The sequence below is a fragment of the Quercus robur genome, chromosome 10 (assembly GCF_932294415.1).
Source record: "Quercus robur chromosome 10, dhQueRobu3.1, whole genome shotgun sequence".
Taxonomy (NCBI): Eukaryota; Viridiplantae; Streptophyta; class Magnoliopsida; order Fagales; family Fagaceae; genus Quercus; species Quercus robur.
Window position 1 is genome coordinate 18813675 of NC_065543.1, and position 15230 is coordinate 18828904.

General features: G+C 32.0%; 2 protein-coding genes across 3 annotated transcripts; one reads left to right on the forward strand and one right to left on the reverse strand.

Moving 5' to 3' along the window:
- Positions 1–913: 913 nt before the first annotated feature.
- LOC126701644 (WUSCHEL-related homeobox 8-like) lies at positions 914–3550 on the forward strand. The gene is made up of 3 exons (XM_050399936.1): positions 914–1298; positions 2556–3077; positions 3272–3550. Exons 1-3 carry the CDS (start codon positions 962–964, stop codon positions 3352–3354), a joined length of 942 nt encoding a protein of 313 aa, XP_050255893.1. The 5' UTR covers positions 914–961; the 3' UTR covers positions 3355–3550.
- A 397-nt stretch (positions 3551–3947) lies between these two features.
- LOC126701643 (aldehyde dehydrogenase family 3 member H1-like) lies at positions 3948–13184 on the reverse strand. 2 transcript variants are annotated; one of them, XM_050399935.1, is made up of 12 exons: positions 13008–13184; positions 9967–10044; positions 9623–9875; positions 7898–7966; positions 7688–7784; positions 6659–6865; positions 6250–6365; positions 6071–6175; positions 5824–5996; positions 5637–5727; positions 5102–5251; positions 3948–4317 (listed from the first exon to the last, which is right to left on the reverse strand). In XM_050399935.1, exons 1-12 carry the CDS (start codon positions 13040–13042, stop codon positions 4087–4089), a joined length of 1605 nt encoding a protein of 534 aa, XP_050255892.1. In that variant the 5' UTR covers positions 13043–13184; the 3' UTR covers positions 3948–4086. The 2 variants fall into 2 exon arrangements, with proteins under 2 accessions (XP_050255892.1, XP_050255891.1); XM_050399934.1 differs by having other exon boundaries at positions 9967–10068.
- Between the last annotated feature and the right edge of the window lie 2046 nt (positions 13185–15230).

Consider the following 15230-nt stretch of genomic DNA (forward strand, 5'->3'; position numbering starts at 1 on the left):
TTTATACATAATAAGCTAGATCCTTCTCCCACTTTTTTTTTTTATTTTAAATGTTAAGCTTTTTTTATTTAAAAAAAAAAAAAAAAAAAGCTAAGCTAGATCCTCAAAAAGTGTAAATTTAATTTTATAAAATAAGAGTATTTTAGGAAATTTGACTTAAAAATTAGTTCATTCCACCTTCTTTTCATCCTCTACCAAATTGTGGATGCATAATCAAGATTTTATTCTTAAATGATCACCAAACTAATGAATATTAATACTTATTATATTTCAACTTAATGTATTCCTTGTAATACTTATTCCTATTCTCATGTAATAATTATTACAGTGTACTAAACGTGCCCTAAAAAACTTATTTGACAACTCAAAATGGACAGAAAACAAAAACTATTTTCAAAACTTAATTTGCTAAGGAAATTGAAAACATGCAAAATACTGTTTTCAGTTTTTAATTTTCAAAAGTCAATGAAAATATGTATTTAATTTAATGAATTTATCTCATTTAATGAGTTAGCATTAGAGTTCAAATCCTAACAACAATATATTATAGTATTTTCTATTTTTTTTTTTAATTTCAACTAATCAAATATGTTTTTTATTTAAAAAAATATAAGAAAATTGTTTTTTCTTTAAATTCCTAAAAATGAAATTTTGAAAATAGAAAATAAAACTGTTACCAAGTATAGGGTTTAGTTTGCACTTTAGTCTCTTTTATTTTTTTTTTATTTTTTTTATTTTTAAATTATCTGTGAAGTAAAAACTAAAAAGGAAAGCAATTAATATTGTTTTAAGAAAGATTTTGATCAAAATAATAAAAGATCTCAAAGCAACACTAAAATAGGAAAAAGAACACTAATATTGGACACAATAATAATAATATACTGGTGATCGTGATTTCCTCCGAATACACCGCAAAGATTTCTAAAAGAAAATTGCGCGCAATCTTTGCTGCTAATATCTCATGGTTCTTGCCAAGTACGCTTCAAAGTTCAAACCCTCCCCTCTTTTCCTCAACTACTTTCTCTGTCTCTGTTTCTGTCTCTGTCTGTGTCTCTGTTCAAAGAACTTTCTGTTAGTCGGTTGCTTTGTCTCTAAAGTCTCTAAACTCAACTCAACACAGAGTAGCAAAGCAAAACAAGTAGGAGAGTGTGGAAAGGAGATGCAAGTGAATAAGAATAGGGTGATGATGACAGAGGAGCAAATGGAAGTACTGAGGCAACAGATAGCTGCCTATGCAATCATCTCTGACCAACTTGTTCAGATGCATAAGGCCTTCTCTGCCCAACAAACCCACGCTGGTCTCTCTCTCTGTCATTTTTCTCAGTATGGGTGTTATTTGCTTTGGTCACTGAGTCACTGTAGTTTGGGTTTGAGGGTGTCTTAAGATTTGCAGTTCTTACTTTGATGGGTGCATTCATGATTCATATACCATGCTTAACTAGAATTTCAAATTTTACTTATCATGCTTCACAAGTATTTCAGAAGTATGCATTTTTAGGAGTGTAGAAAATAATTTTTCTCCCAATTGTTCAAAGGCAAATTACAAAAATATATTATTCAATTCTCTTAACTGATAATTAGTTTCCATGTATTCCTCATACTTTTTGCTTGTCTCTAACCTGGGAAGTATATGAGAAGTCATGTACATTGCTGTTGTAATATAATTTTACCTGAAGAAATTATAGAATAGTGAAAATGACCTTGCTTGACAAATTCAAACTGTGCCTAATAAGGCGCCTCGCATCACTCAAGCGATCCCCTATTGGCCACCTAAAAGGGGTTTACACCTTAAGGTCGCCTTTTACCTTTGACTACACTGATCTGTCTTGAACTTAATAGAGACTATAACTCACTCAAATATTTACAATATTGATCTGGGCAAGTTCCCTCAGCCCCCTCAGCCCACTACATTGTAATCAATTACTGGAAAAACACATGAATCCATATTACCAAACGCTGATTTGGTATATACCCTCGAATTCAATTGCAAAAGAATTACCATATTGGCTTCTCCTCATAAGCAAACCTGGTTTCATTCCATTTTCTCTTCCTCTACTTTTCTGAGGGAGAAAATAATATGCCTGTGGTTTCTGAAGTTTGAAATCTTTTTTGGTTGCTTTTGTTATTTTCTTTCTTAACCCCTTTCCTTATTTATTTTCTTCCAGTTAAGTTTAAAATAAAAGAGTTGCAAAGGTATTCCTTGTTGCACCATTTTTTGATATAATCAAATGCTGTGTTAGCATTCCTTTTTGAGAGAACCATGTCTTGATCTAACCAAATGCTGTGTCGGCATTCCTTTTTGAAAGCATTTTCTGGAATTTCAAAGACTGACTTGAGATGAGAATTGGCGGACTGATTCTTAAGTCATCACTTCATAAAGCATGTGCATATTTATAAAATTGCTTCTCTCATCTTTACGTTTCAGTTTGTAATTGCTATCCATATACTAGTTGTCTCTTATTAGGAAATTTACCAGGAATTTTTATTTGAAAGCCCATTGTATTTAGTAGGAGATACATGCTGCTTCTTTAAAACTTTAAGTCATTGTGTTTCAGGAATGAGACAGGGAAGTCTATACTATGATCCATGGATGGCATCTTCTGGTCAAAAGATGAATATGAGGCAACGGTGGAGCCCCACAACAGAGCAGCTTCAAATCCTTGAGCGAATTTTTGAAGAAGACAATGGGACTCCAAACAACCAGAGGATCAAAGAGATAGCCACTGAACTAGCACAACATGGCAAAATTTCTGAATCAAATGTTTACAACTGGTTCCAAAACAGGAGAGCTCGTTTAAGAAGAAAACAATCAGTTCCAGAACCACAAAAACCAGAATCAGAAACAGGTAAAGAAGTTCAATCTCTAAAAGAGAAGAAAATGAGACCAGAAAGCACTCTATCCTATGAGAACTCAGCACAAAGGTCCAAAACTATACACTTGCAGCAGAGTCCCGATATAAGCACTGAAATGCTACGCTTAAATTCCCGCTCTAATGAAGGGGAACCCACATTTCCATCAGATTCTGATTTAAGTTTTTCTGGCAGTATGGGTCATATGAGTTTTGTGCAAACTCCTGGTATGTAGCTACTTCTTGTACTTCTATATGCTGCACAAACTTCCACTCATTCCTTGTGTTCTCGATCCTAGATAGTTATGAAAGTTGCAAACTGGTTTGCACAGACACACATGCCCACACACAAAACACACTCAGAAATATGAATTCAGATGCACATGAGAACTTTGAACACTTCTTTCTATTTGTGAGTGCAGGTACTAATCGGTTTGGTGAAATGGAAGTGCCAGGAAATTATAACCCTTATTGTTATGGAGAAGGATATGACATGGCTGGATGATGCCTATACAGCTATACTGGTTTGTTGACTGTGCTTGAATGAAAGCTTATTGAACTTAATGATGATGGAGAACATTAATAAATAAAAGTTCTTTATTTAGGATACATTTAAATACCTGCATGGGAGTCTGAGTTTGGTGAGAACTTTACAGGACTAAAAATTCTTTTAATGGTAGATTGCAGTAGAAGATTCTATACTCTCTCGCTCTCTCTTTGGTGTGTGCTCATCTTTCTATTCACATGCTTTAGTTTGCCAAGTGCAATTGCATTTTGATAGCCTATGATTGTGTTCGCCCTGTGCTACATTCTTAAGAATGACAAATTATGATTGTAAATTACAATTGGCAATAGCCCACTTACTATATTTGTGATACCAGGTCTACCAATGACAAAAACTACATATTTTAAAACCCTACTTCAAGAAACCTCACAAATAAAATATAAAATCGTTTCTATACATGTTAGCATTTTCCACATGTACTTAAGGAAAACTTCGTGTTACTTTCATCTTTTGACAAAATTGTGTGATTGGCATAAATTGACCTTCCATCTAACTAAAATTGTGTCCTAAAAAAAACTGATGAGAACTTCAGATTCATTAATGCTATTGCAGCACTCATTACCGTTAAGTAGAATATCTCTGGACATCAATTATTGGAAATAAATCTTGATAAGAAATAAAACAGAAGAAAACGGATGTTCAATGTGAATCATCTCTATCTTTTCTATCTTTTCACCATCCAATCAAAGCAAGTATAATGGAAACTATGTCACCATTGATCACGGCCTTCAATAGTCTTTGCTTTTGAGTCGTGTATGGTGGATACCTTATAGATGCATCTGCATCAAAACTTCTGTACAGCACTGCCTTCTTATGGCTAAAAGCATCAAATGAGAATTTCCCATGATATGAACCCATTCCACTCTCTCCAACTCCACCAAAAGGTAAACCATCTGTCGCAACCTGCATTGTGAAGTTTGTAAGATATAAAAAAATAGAAAAAGAATTAGTTATAACATAGATAATGAGAGAAAGCATGTCCAATAGCACTAACTTATGCTAATACTAACAAAATCTACAATTCTTTGTAGATAACCCTAGAAGTACAAGAAAATCATGTAAATGCAGTTTGTGGTCTCCTTGCATCTCCATATTGTATGTTTCTAAGTAAAAATTGGGGTTTAGTGGGTGTTGACACTGACCTCGTTTGCACTATTTTATATTTGGTTTAAATCTGTAGACCTCATCCATATCTATCAAGTAGTTTAAGTTTGTAAGGGAAGTGATTCAAATTTATATGTCTCCCCTTGGCCTGGGAGGACATAGACAAAGTGTTATTTGATTCTCAATGTAGAACCAAAACATATTAATACATATTGAATTTTAACATTCAGCTTTTATCATTTGATTGAGATCCTCGAAGGCTCAAACTCACTATTCTGCTCTTTAACTCTGATGCACTTAATTAGTGTAGATCTCATTTCTGCAGAATGCAACTATGCTAATAGCACTCTTGCTCAGTTACTAATTTAGCTATAGCCAATTGTCAAACATATCTATTTCTAGGTATTAAAATATTCCATAATGGCAACCATTCAGATCTAAATAAATTGGTGCTGATTTCATCCTCATTTTGGTGTGCATCTATGTCGGACTCAAACATGACTTGATTTATGTAATAAAATAACATTGGTGGAAATTGTGCAGTGTCTATCTTTTCTGTATGAATAAGGAAGAGAGTAGTCACATGTATGATGGTATCATTGATAAGCATTCCTCCTGAAGATATGTTTTGCACAAAATTCTTCTTTAGCTGCTCATCATTAGTGAAGAGATATGCGGCTAGGGGCTTAGGTTTTGATTGTATAATCTTAAAGCTGTCTTCCAATTTCTCAACCTGTGAAAAACCAAAAGCAAAATTTAAAAAATATCTACATATTTTGTGTTTCACTTAATGCAATGTTTACATAACTTCTGTTAGAATCCAATGTTGTACACAAACATCAGCAATGGTTAGTAAAAAATCTTCCAGAAGAAGAATTGAGGGAAGGACTTTTCTTTGGCATGAAGAAGAGCGATGGTTTCACCACCTTTAATTGTAGAGAGGCAGAGAGAGCATTTTGGTATCCACAATTCAAGTGACTACCTTTTTGTGCTCACAAGATTGTTGGCGAGAGGAAGTAAGTCTACTTCATCAGAATAGAGGGTTTTCTCCCTGACCATATCCCTTTGAAAGAGGCCTCAGAGTAAAGTGTAACTCTTAATGTGGTTATAGTACTTACAGTGAGAATGGGCATTAAAGGCCCAAATATCTCCTCCTGCATTATCTGTGCATCCTCCGGAACATCCAACAAGATGGTTGGAGCTATCTTTCTGCCATAAATACAAGGACAGTTGATGTAAAGAGAGTTCATCTAACTTATATATTATTGTTAACAGGCTAAATCCAACAAAGTCCATCGTACTCACAACTGATTCGCATCCCTTTGGCCTCCAAGAACAATTTTGTCAGATACCAAATCATCATCCATGAGCATTGCCAAACGAGCAAAGTGGGATGAGCTTACAATGCGGGACATGTCTTTTGATTCCATTGGATCTTTCCCAAAAAATTGCTCCAATTCATATCTTAAGGCGTCTATCTGTAGAGCAAGCATGCATAAAGAAATATATCTTTGAAACGTACTATTTCTGTTTTCCACAGAGACAACCTTACCAACTTTGGAGCGAAGTCTTTTGTTGTGATTATATAATCAACACCGATACAAGCTTGCCCATTATTGCATGCCCACTTTCCGTAAATTATCCTCCTAACAGCAACCTTAAATTTTCAAAAGATTAATCCTTGAAAACAATTATAGAAAGCATAATTCATGCTCTAGGAGAAATATATACTTGTAAGTTGATGTTTGAATCAACAACAGCTGGGCACTTTCCTCCAAGTTCTAGAGTTACTGGTGTAAGGTGCTTTGCGGCAGCAGCCATCACTATGCGCCCTACTTTTGCACTACCTGCAGAAAACTCAACAGATACTTCATAAAACATTAAATATGAGCAAGTTAGACATGAAGAAACAATGACAATTTAAGATGAATTTGTCACTACTTTGATTATCCAAACTGCACCAAGGTTTAAACCAACGTACTAGAAAAAACACCTCAAACATGAAGAGTTGTCAAACTGTGCCAGTGAATAATTATGGTACGGGACTTTGACTACAACTATTGTTTATACATGTAACTACAAGTGTTCCAATCATTGAATGTCTGATGAAATTACAAAAAATAATTAAAGGCTAATTAACCTGTGTAGAGTATCTTATCCCATTTCTGCTCAAGTAATGCAGTGGTTTCATCGACGGATCCTTCAACAACTCTTATTGCAGATTTGTCTAGATATTCCTCAACTAAATTGGATAGCAACAATGATGTAGCTGGAGAAATTTCTGATGGCTTTAGGACTACAGCATTACCAGCTGAAATAGCTCCAATGACTGGATCAAGTGATAGCACTAGAAAATAGAGACAATTTATGTTATTAACTGAAAGAAGCCTAATTTATAAGAGGATAGTTTAATAGATGGAACTCCTAATGTCTATGGTGAGAACTCATATGATGCCATTAAAGCCCCCAAAACAGGGGGGAAAAGAGAGGAAAATTTGAACAAAACGTGAAACTAGAGCAAATCTATAATAAGATATAATCCAAGTACCTCAAAAAAAAAAAAAAAAAAAAAAAAGGTTATATTTACTATATATAATCCAAGAAAGGTTTGAGTAATTTAATGCAGGGAAAATACACAATTATAACGAGTCAAATCAATTTGAGAAGGAAACGAGATCCAACAATCATTATGTCACATAACAATGGGAAAGTAATCAAACTTGGAGAGATTATATGCACCCTAATGCAGCCTCGGGCATATAATAGAAAGACAAAAAAAATAGTGAAATTGGGGCTCTGAGAATATAGTACTTAGAGTGAATGTGAATGTACATGAAACAAAAAAGTGAAAGCGACTTTAAATTTTAGGTGGAAAAGAATGTGGTATTATTTTGTTTTCATTTTTTTTTTTTTTTTTGAAAATTATATGTGATTATGAAATGAGAAGCAAGTGGCTAAACCAAGAAAAGGATACAAGAATATAGTGACAAAAAGAGCAAAGAACACAGATGTTATAGCTCCAATACAAAGTGATTATATATAGTTACTAAAAGCACATGGATCAACAATGGTGATGTGTAGGGCCAAGAATTCAAAATTATGCAAATTATGTTCTGTGTAACCAGTTGTAGACACTAGATTGCGTGAAACCAGATTCTTTTATACTTACAGAAAGGAAAGTTCCATGTTGAGATGACCAGCACAACTCCTAAGGGTTCTGACACAATTTCTGCAGATGACGGATATGTTGTAAGCGAAGTTTTGACCTGAAAATTGTTGATAATTTGTATTAGGTTATACTTGTTAAAATTCAAGGAGACAGCTACGACAGTACCTATTGTTGTTGTTCTCAACCATAAAAGTGTTTATTGTTAATCACCTTTTCAGGAATCATCCAACGACTCAACTCTTTTAGCGCCAACTTACATGAGGATTTTACCTGAGAAATCTGCATTAAACAGAAAGCTTATTAGCTAAAAGACTACATTGATTAAATAGGTGAGCAAAAAGAAAAAAAAAGAATCTGCATATATATGCTTCATCCAATTAGCTCTAGTTATAAAGCAAATCAAAGTTACTCTACTCATAATGCTAATGAGAAAAATGAAAAAAGACAGTTGTATGTAAAGAAACAGGACACAAGTTTAAAACTCAATATTGTAAAGACACCAAGTCAACCAATGTGAAAGCATTACACAGTGTCCTCATTATTTGACGCTAATCATGTCATCCTGCCTAAACAGATTAGATGCAAAATTTTCATGAAGGCAACAATTAGACCTCATATGTTCTTAAGAGATGAAGTTGGTACAGAACAGAGTTGTGTTTCTTAACTTAATTAAACAAATAAATAGAAGTAGTTTATCATAAAGACAAACCAATTAAGATTATAATAATTTAAATCTATGCATCATAAGCCTACATATTTTGTTACAGAAAGGAAACATCTAGAGAGTGCAATATTATAAAGTAAATTATTTTAATGCCTTTCAATTGACTTTATTTATTTATTGGTATTTAAGTGAATTATAATGGAAACTTAACTGATGTAAGTACATTATCAACAAAACAATCATTGATACCAATGTAATAGATTGAGCTCATTTAGAAAAACCATTTCATAAACCTTGCTACTAAAACCAGCCACAACCTAATATAGAACACCAATCTCAGCTGTATCACATATTTAACTACATCTGTGCACTCCAACCTTGTTGTTTGAAGGTTCATATCACTCTTCTACCTTTAACCTTTTAAAACTTGTGGTTTCCCCCTTCCTACTGCTTTGCCACTACTTTTTATGTCATCTATTCATTAAGTCAGCAACTGTTAGCTCTAATAAGTTTAAACCTGCCTCTTCAATAGTGTTATTTGGATGCAGGCCTTAAAAATCATCCCTTCACCCTTTCCCTAAATATCCTTCATTATCCTTAATCCTTGGCTTGTTGTAATTTATACTCAACTTTCCCTCATTAATTACTTCTGCACTATCATGTTCGCTTGAGCAGTATTTTTTTTTTTCTTTTTAAAACATTTTGGTTACTAATGTGAGCTGTTCATATAAAGTGACTAAATTTTAAGCCATTAACCTACTGTAACTGTCCTTTTCTCCAGGTTTGGTATCAGCTGGTGTGCAAAATTTAGGATTCTAAGCACTGGCAGAAGGGGAGTTTCCTAAATGCAAATTGTTCCATCATAAAAGATTCCTTTGATGCAAATAACCAAAGAAAGATGCAGAAGGAACTGACATATTTTTGTTTGTTTTTTTCCCCTCATTTCCTATCTAGATTTGTTAAAATCATGTATTCTTCTGCTCTTATCCAGTTTTGAGCGCAACCAGGCAAAGTGTGATAGATAATTTTTTTTTTTTTTAATATTAATCATTAATAGGAATGGAAAAAAAAAAAAAAAAGTTGTTCCTTTGTCAAATTAGATTCCAGAGTCTTATAACTTAAATCAAATAAGAGTATCACATGATACATATAGCTGCTCAAAAAAAATTAAAACAAATAATAATAATAAAAACTATAGATTAACCACATCCACAAGGTCCACAATTAATCTACTTGTTAATTGTTATAAGGCAAAGAAAAAGATTGAGTACCTCGGCAACAAAGGCTTCAAGTCCAGGCTTCGAGAGATCCTTATAAAGAGCTTCAGTAATGTCATTCTCCTTTTCTTCAAGCATCTTCTCAATACTCTTCAACTGTGACATTCTCCATTCATAGTTTGTTGTCCTGCCAGAATTAAAGCTCTTTCTGAGCTCCCCTGCAAGCAAAGCTGCATTGTCTACATCAAACTTTGGCTTCTCTTCCACCTCTGCTGTCAATGATAGAGTTGCAGAACAACTCTTAAAGCTAAAACACACACACACACACACAAAGGAAATGAGTAATGAGAGAGAAAATGATGATACCATGAAAGTGTAAATATAGAAAGAAAGATTACCTATAGGAAGTTCTGATAAGGTAGGCAAAGGAAAGTTGTCTTTGTTTGGTCTTTCTTGTAAAAGGGTAAGAGAATGCTCTGCTAGCGCCAGCACCAATGGAACTTTATCATAAAAAAGAATAGTAGTATTGAGTCAAAGAGAATCACATGCATTCTTCTTGCATTATCTGTTGTCTTCTATATATGAAGCGCATCACAAGCACAAGGATGGGGGGTCTTTTTGCATGTTCATGGAAATTAAACTGCTCTATTTGTATGTCGCATAGCATCTTATGAATACATATTTTGTTAACCAAATTAAATTAACTAGTTCTCTATATATCTTAGAACAACTGAGTTTTGCAACGGAATAAAAAATGAAATTTTATTTACAATATGGAGTAAATGATTCTATACCATGGAACAGTAATGCTGTTCAACCAAAAGGAGCATCCATATTTGCACAATGTATAAGGGATTATATAAAGCAAATCACTGGAAGTCTGAGACAAAAACAAAATGCACAAGCAAAAGATAATGGAGAACGTGGACCAGTAAGGGCAAATGTGAAAAGCAACGGTTGTAGTAGACTTGATATTATATGTAGTGGTCGATAAATTGTAAATACTATAATAGACCTTTATACTCCATTATCACAAAGCTAATGCCTATGATCAAATTCTAGAAATGGACCATTCTGTTAGACTAAATACAGAGAATATGAATTCCACAAACTAGAGGCTAGCATGAGCTGCTGCAATCACCTTTGGACTCAGAAAGAATGCTCGAATATTCAATGGCGCCATGAGGACTGAAGATGGCATGTTCCAGGCAATAAGTGGAAATTAAGAACAAAGATTGGTTGTAGTGTTGTACATGTTTCAAGTGTACTCTTCATTAAAAAAAAAAAAAAAGGTTTTTGTGTAGCTTGTGGGGGATCCCTGTTACAACAATGGGACTGGGGCATTTCTGTTGAAAATATCAAGAGATGTCAAATTATTGACAATGTATTGTAATAGTTTTTGAGCTTAATAATATCTTACCTGATTCATTAAAAATGATCTAGACAGGCAATTGGGGACGATCTACTTTCCTACAATTTTTGGTTTATTTATTTGTTGCAAGGACTCAAGAGAGAAAAACTCTAGAATAGTTTCAGGCATATTTTTTATTTATTTATTTGGTAAATTACATTTTAAACCTTATAATTTAGGGGTTCTTTTAAAGATAATATTATTTTTTTGGTTAATTTTTTAGTCAATATGTTCACTTTCATTTAATCATTTAAATTGGCATTCTATTTCTTAGTAAACTAGTGGACATTAACATATGGCACCAAGAGTCAATTAACACTTTGATCTCAGGCTTACACTTCTTTGTAAAATCTTAGAAGAGTCAGTTGAAAAGCATGGGAGAGAAGAAATATCTCCCTATTTGTATAGCATGATAACAAAAAACCAATTACATCAAGATATAAAAATATTTATAAAAAAAAAAAATCCGGATTTCCTCCAAAGACACAAACTCACTGTATAGTGTATACTTATATATCTACACTACAGTTATTACTAAAAGGCAAAAGCCAAAAAGAAAATTTTTGCAAAAAAAAAAATTATAATAATAAAAAAAAAAAAAAAAAAAAAGAAGAAGAACTAATAAGGAAAAGAAACCTTTTTTTTTTTGTAAGTGCTGAAAAGACCCACAAAAGTTATTCTTGATATCTTTTGGTGATATTTTTTTAGTATATTTGTATCCTGTGGTCAAATTCAGTATAGCTTTTTATACTTCTTTGGATGTATTCTTGAGCCCTGAATACAGTACATATGTGTTACATTCTCGATATCTTTGATGATTGGCGAAAGTTTGAATTATACTTCTTCATTACTTCCTGATTTAAGCAGCATTCTTATCAACTGATACACTAGCTATTGCACCTGTTAATTTAGAGAATGGAAGCAGAAGGAAGTGGATTTGTGATTTAAATAATGTTGCCCCACATAAAGTTTACAAAATTTTGATGGGTATATAGTAACACAAGCACTTGTATATGACTGATAAAGTGAATTTATAGACAAATGACACTAGAACATGCACAATGTGGATCACTTGACATGTGTGCGTGTGATCAAGATCGGATGATGATTTTTATTTTATTGAAACAAACTTGATTAGTGTGCATGTGATCAAGATCAAATGATTTTTTTTTTATTGAAATAAAATGAGATTTTCTATCTTTCAGTCAAAAAAAAAAAAAAAAAAGATGAACTTTGTTATAACCAATGGATTTTTTTTTTTTTTTTTTTTTTAAACGTAAATTTGACAATTTAATTGAAGAGATACTCAGCTAGTGACTTTGCTGTATCCTGGAGGTGAATTACCCAAACTCTATGTACTAGTGATACTATCAAAATTAATATATGCAAGTACTTTTGAATTATTCATAAAGTTAAATAAGTTTTGACTGAATAAAGATTCTGATATTATGACTAGTACGTTGATAAGTAATAGCCATTGTTATCAAACAATATTGATAGTCATTTTTACTATAGTTGTACTGTAATTGTCCAAGGAGGTGGAGGTGCTAAGAAAATGGTCTTGAAAGAACTAAGTTTCATTTGGAAATATTCTCAAGGTGATTTTTACTAAAATCCTCAAAACCAATGGAACTTTTTTTTGATGCATTCTAATTTTCCTCTTGACATAAAGGTTATAGAAAGGAAAGATATACAAAATAAGATTATCTGGCAAAATTGAATGATTAATTGGCATACTTGCACATGTTCAATTGCTATATCCTATCCTATCAAAAAACAATTGTTATATCCTACAATTACGCAGCTTCTAAATCATCTGAAGTCTATGTGCTAATAAGAAAATGGAAAAGAAGACAAAAGCAGAGCATAAATAAGAATTAAGACAAAAAGAAAAAACATGTACTTGTTCAGAATCTTCATAGTTTTCTTTTGCAATACTAGTTTCAAAGCAACACCATCAAGATATCCATAAAAATGTGGTTGAAGGAATGTGATAGACAAGAAGAAAGAAGAAAAATCCATAAGTACCTGAAGTCCCGCAAAAGCTCCATAGAGATGTTCATCTTGACGGAAAGAGAGAAACGGAGAAAGAGAAACAGTGGCTCCAATAATTGGTCACTAACACCGTACTTATATTATTTTATATATGCCTTTTGTGTTGGGGAAAAACTGGTTGCATGAAAAATATGTTTTCTGTTTTTGTACAAACGTGATAAAAGAATCCACACTTGAAATAGAAAGATAACGTTGGTCCGTTGGACATGAATTCTCAGCCATTAAAACAGGAAGATAACGTTGAACATTGGTTTGATGTGTCTATCTCATATTCGTAGAGAGGTACTGTTCTTCCATGACTTTATGCATGTAGGGGTCCTCTTCTGAAAGGGTTGTTTCAGAAGGACACATGTCTATGTGGGTTGAAGTGTGTCCACCCATTTCAACACACTTCATCATCACCCACTGCATATTCCAATGAATATTTCGCCACACGACATGTTCACACTTCTTGTTTTATAGTGCACTAGTTGCAGTTGTTGCCCGTGATAAAATTTTAAAGTGATCTTATTATTAGTTTTTAATTTAGATTACTAAATAGTAATGTATTTTATAATTATATTTTCATTTATTATAGGGATAATCACAAATGTAAAAAATATATAATTTATTTAGTATCAAAATTAAAACAATACAATTTTCTCAAGAATTCAAAAGGTAAGTTAGTGAAAATATTAAATTTTAATAAAAAATTATAATATTTTGTGTATCATTTAAGAGTAGATGTAATTTGAAAATTATTCTTTTGGTTTTAAACAAACTTTCTTAAACCTAATTTTTTCTACCATACAATCAAAAACACTGAGAAAAGTATTAAAAAATTAATAAAACTCAACAAAAACCTACAATTCAAAATAAAAAAAAAAATAAAAGGAAAAATAAAACTCACATCAAAGTCAAACTCCTTCTCCCAAATATGTAAAACATATCAAATGTAATGTGATCAAGCCAAATATCCAAAGCATTATTATTCAAAAAATTTAATAAGGTTTTGAAGAAACACAATAGAAATATGCCGCTATTTCCAAGCAAAAGTATTGGTTATAGTTTTATACATAATGATTGTAATTATTTTTCCTATTTCCTAAAAAAAGTACAATTCGAAAGGGGAAAAAAATAGATTTTTTTTTTTTTTTGGGGGTGAAAAAAGAAGAAGTATTGTGTTAATGATGTCACATAATCTAATTAAACATTTAATCCAACAAAAATTGATGAATAGATAATTAAGTAAATAATTTTAAACACAAAATTGACTTTATTTTTTTAAAAATATCAAAAAATACACTAATAGGATAAGGAAGATGAAGAGCAATATAACATATTCATAAACGCTTTAAACAATTACTCAAGCATCTAAGAACATCATATAACAATTTGCTACTAATTTATTAAACAAAATATTTACAAACTGTGAAAAGAAATTGGACAAAGACCATTCTAAAAAGCACAAATATTCATCAATCTAAGGTAGAGATGCAAGAAAAATAAATAAAAAAGAATCCAAAAAACAATGAAAAAATAAATTGAGAGAGAGATAGAGAGAGAGAGAGTTAGAAAAATAACATTTATTTGTTTAGGAAAAATATGCATAGAATGTGAGAGAGTGGAAAGCAAAAGTAATATGTAAAGTTAAAACCGTTCAAGATGAATATGTATAGACAATACTTTTCTTTTGATTTTGTTTTTATTTTTATCATTAATTTATTAGTTAGTTATAAGTTATAATATCAAAATTAAAGTAGATAAATATGTAAAGTTAAAACCATCTAAGATGAATTTGTAAAGCTAATATATTTAAATATTTAATATTGTAAAAAATTAATGGTAAAAAATAAATATAAAAAGACTAATGATGTGGCTAATGATATGGCGGGTGAGGTGGCTGAATAGAAGCGTAGCAACAATAATAAATGTTACTTTTTAGCTTTTAAATATAGATATAAACGAGACATACTTTACTACGTATCATATCTTGGTATTGATTTAAGTATCTAATTAAAAAGAGAGATGCTACGTCTACAACATTTTTACAACATTTTTACAACAAATCATGGGTGGTTAGTTGTTATTGGTTCAAATTTAAAACTAACACTAAGATTACTTTTTTGCCCCAACAAAAACAACCAGTAACAATTTGCCACTTAGGATTTGTTGTAAAAATGTTGTAGAAATGTTGTAGACATAGCATTTCTCAAT

Bases quoted from the DNA above. Each gene is read 5' to 3' on its own strand.
- LOC126701644 (XM_050399936.1), top strand. From the start codon at position 962: ATGGTTCTTGCCAAGTACGCTTCAAAGTTCAAACCCTCCCCTCTTTTC. The intron at 1,299-2,555 runs GTCTCTCTCTCT...ATTGTGTTTCAG, and splicing joins TGCCCAACAAACCCACGCTG to GAATGAGACAGGGAAGTCTA. The intron at 3,078-3,271 runs GTATGTAGCTAC...TTGTGAGTGCAG, and splicing joins GAGTTTTGTGCAAACTCCTG to GTACTAATCGGTTTGGTGAA.
- LOC126701643 (XM_050399934.1), bottom strand. From the start codon at position 13,042: ATGAACATCTCTATGGAGCTTTTGCGGGACTTCAG. The intron at 5,728-5,823 runs GTGAGTACGATG...TATTTATGGCAG, and splicing joins CAAAGGGATGCGAATCAGTT to AAAGATAGCTCCAACCATCT. The intron at 5,252-5,636 runs GTAAGTACTATA...GGTTTTTCACAG, and splicing joins CTTTAATGCCCATTCTCACT to GTTGAGAAATTGGAAGACAG.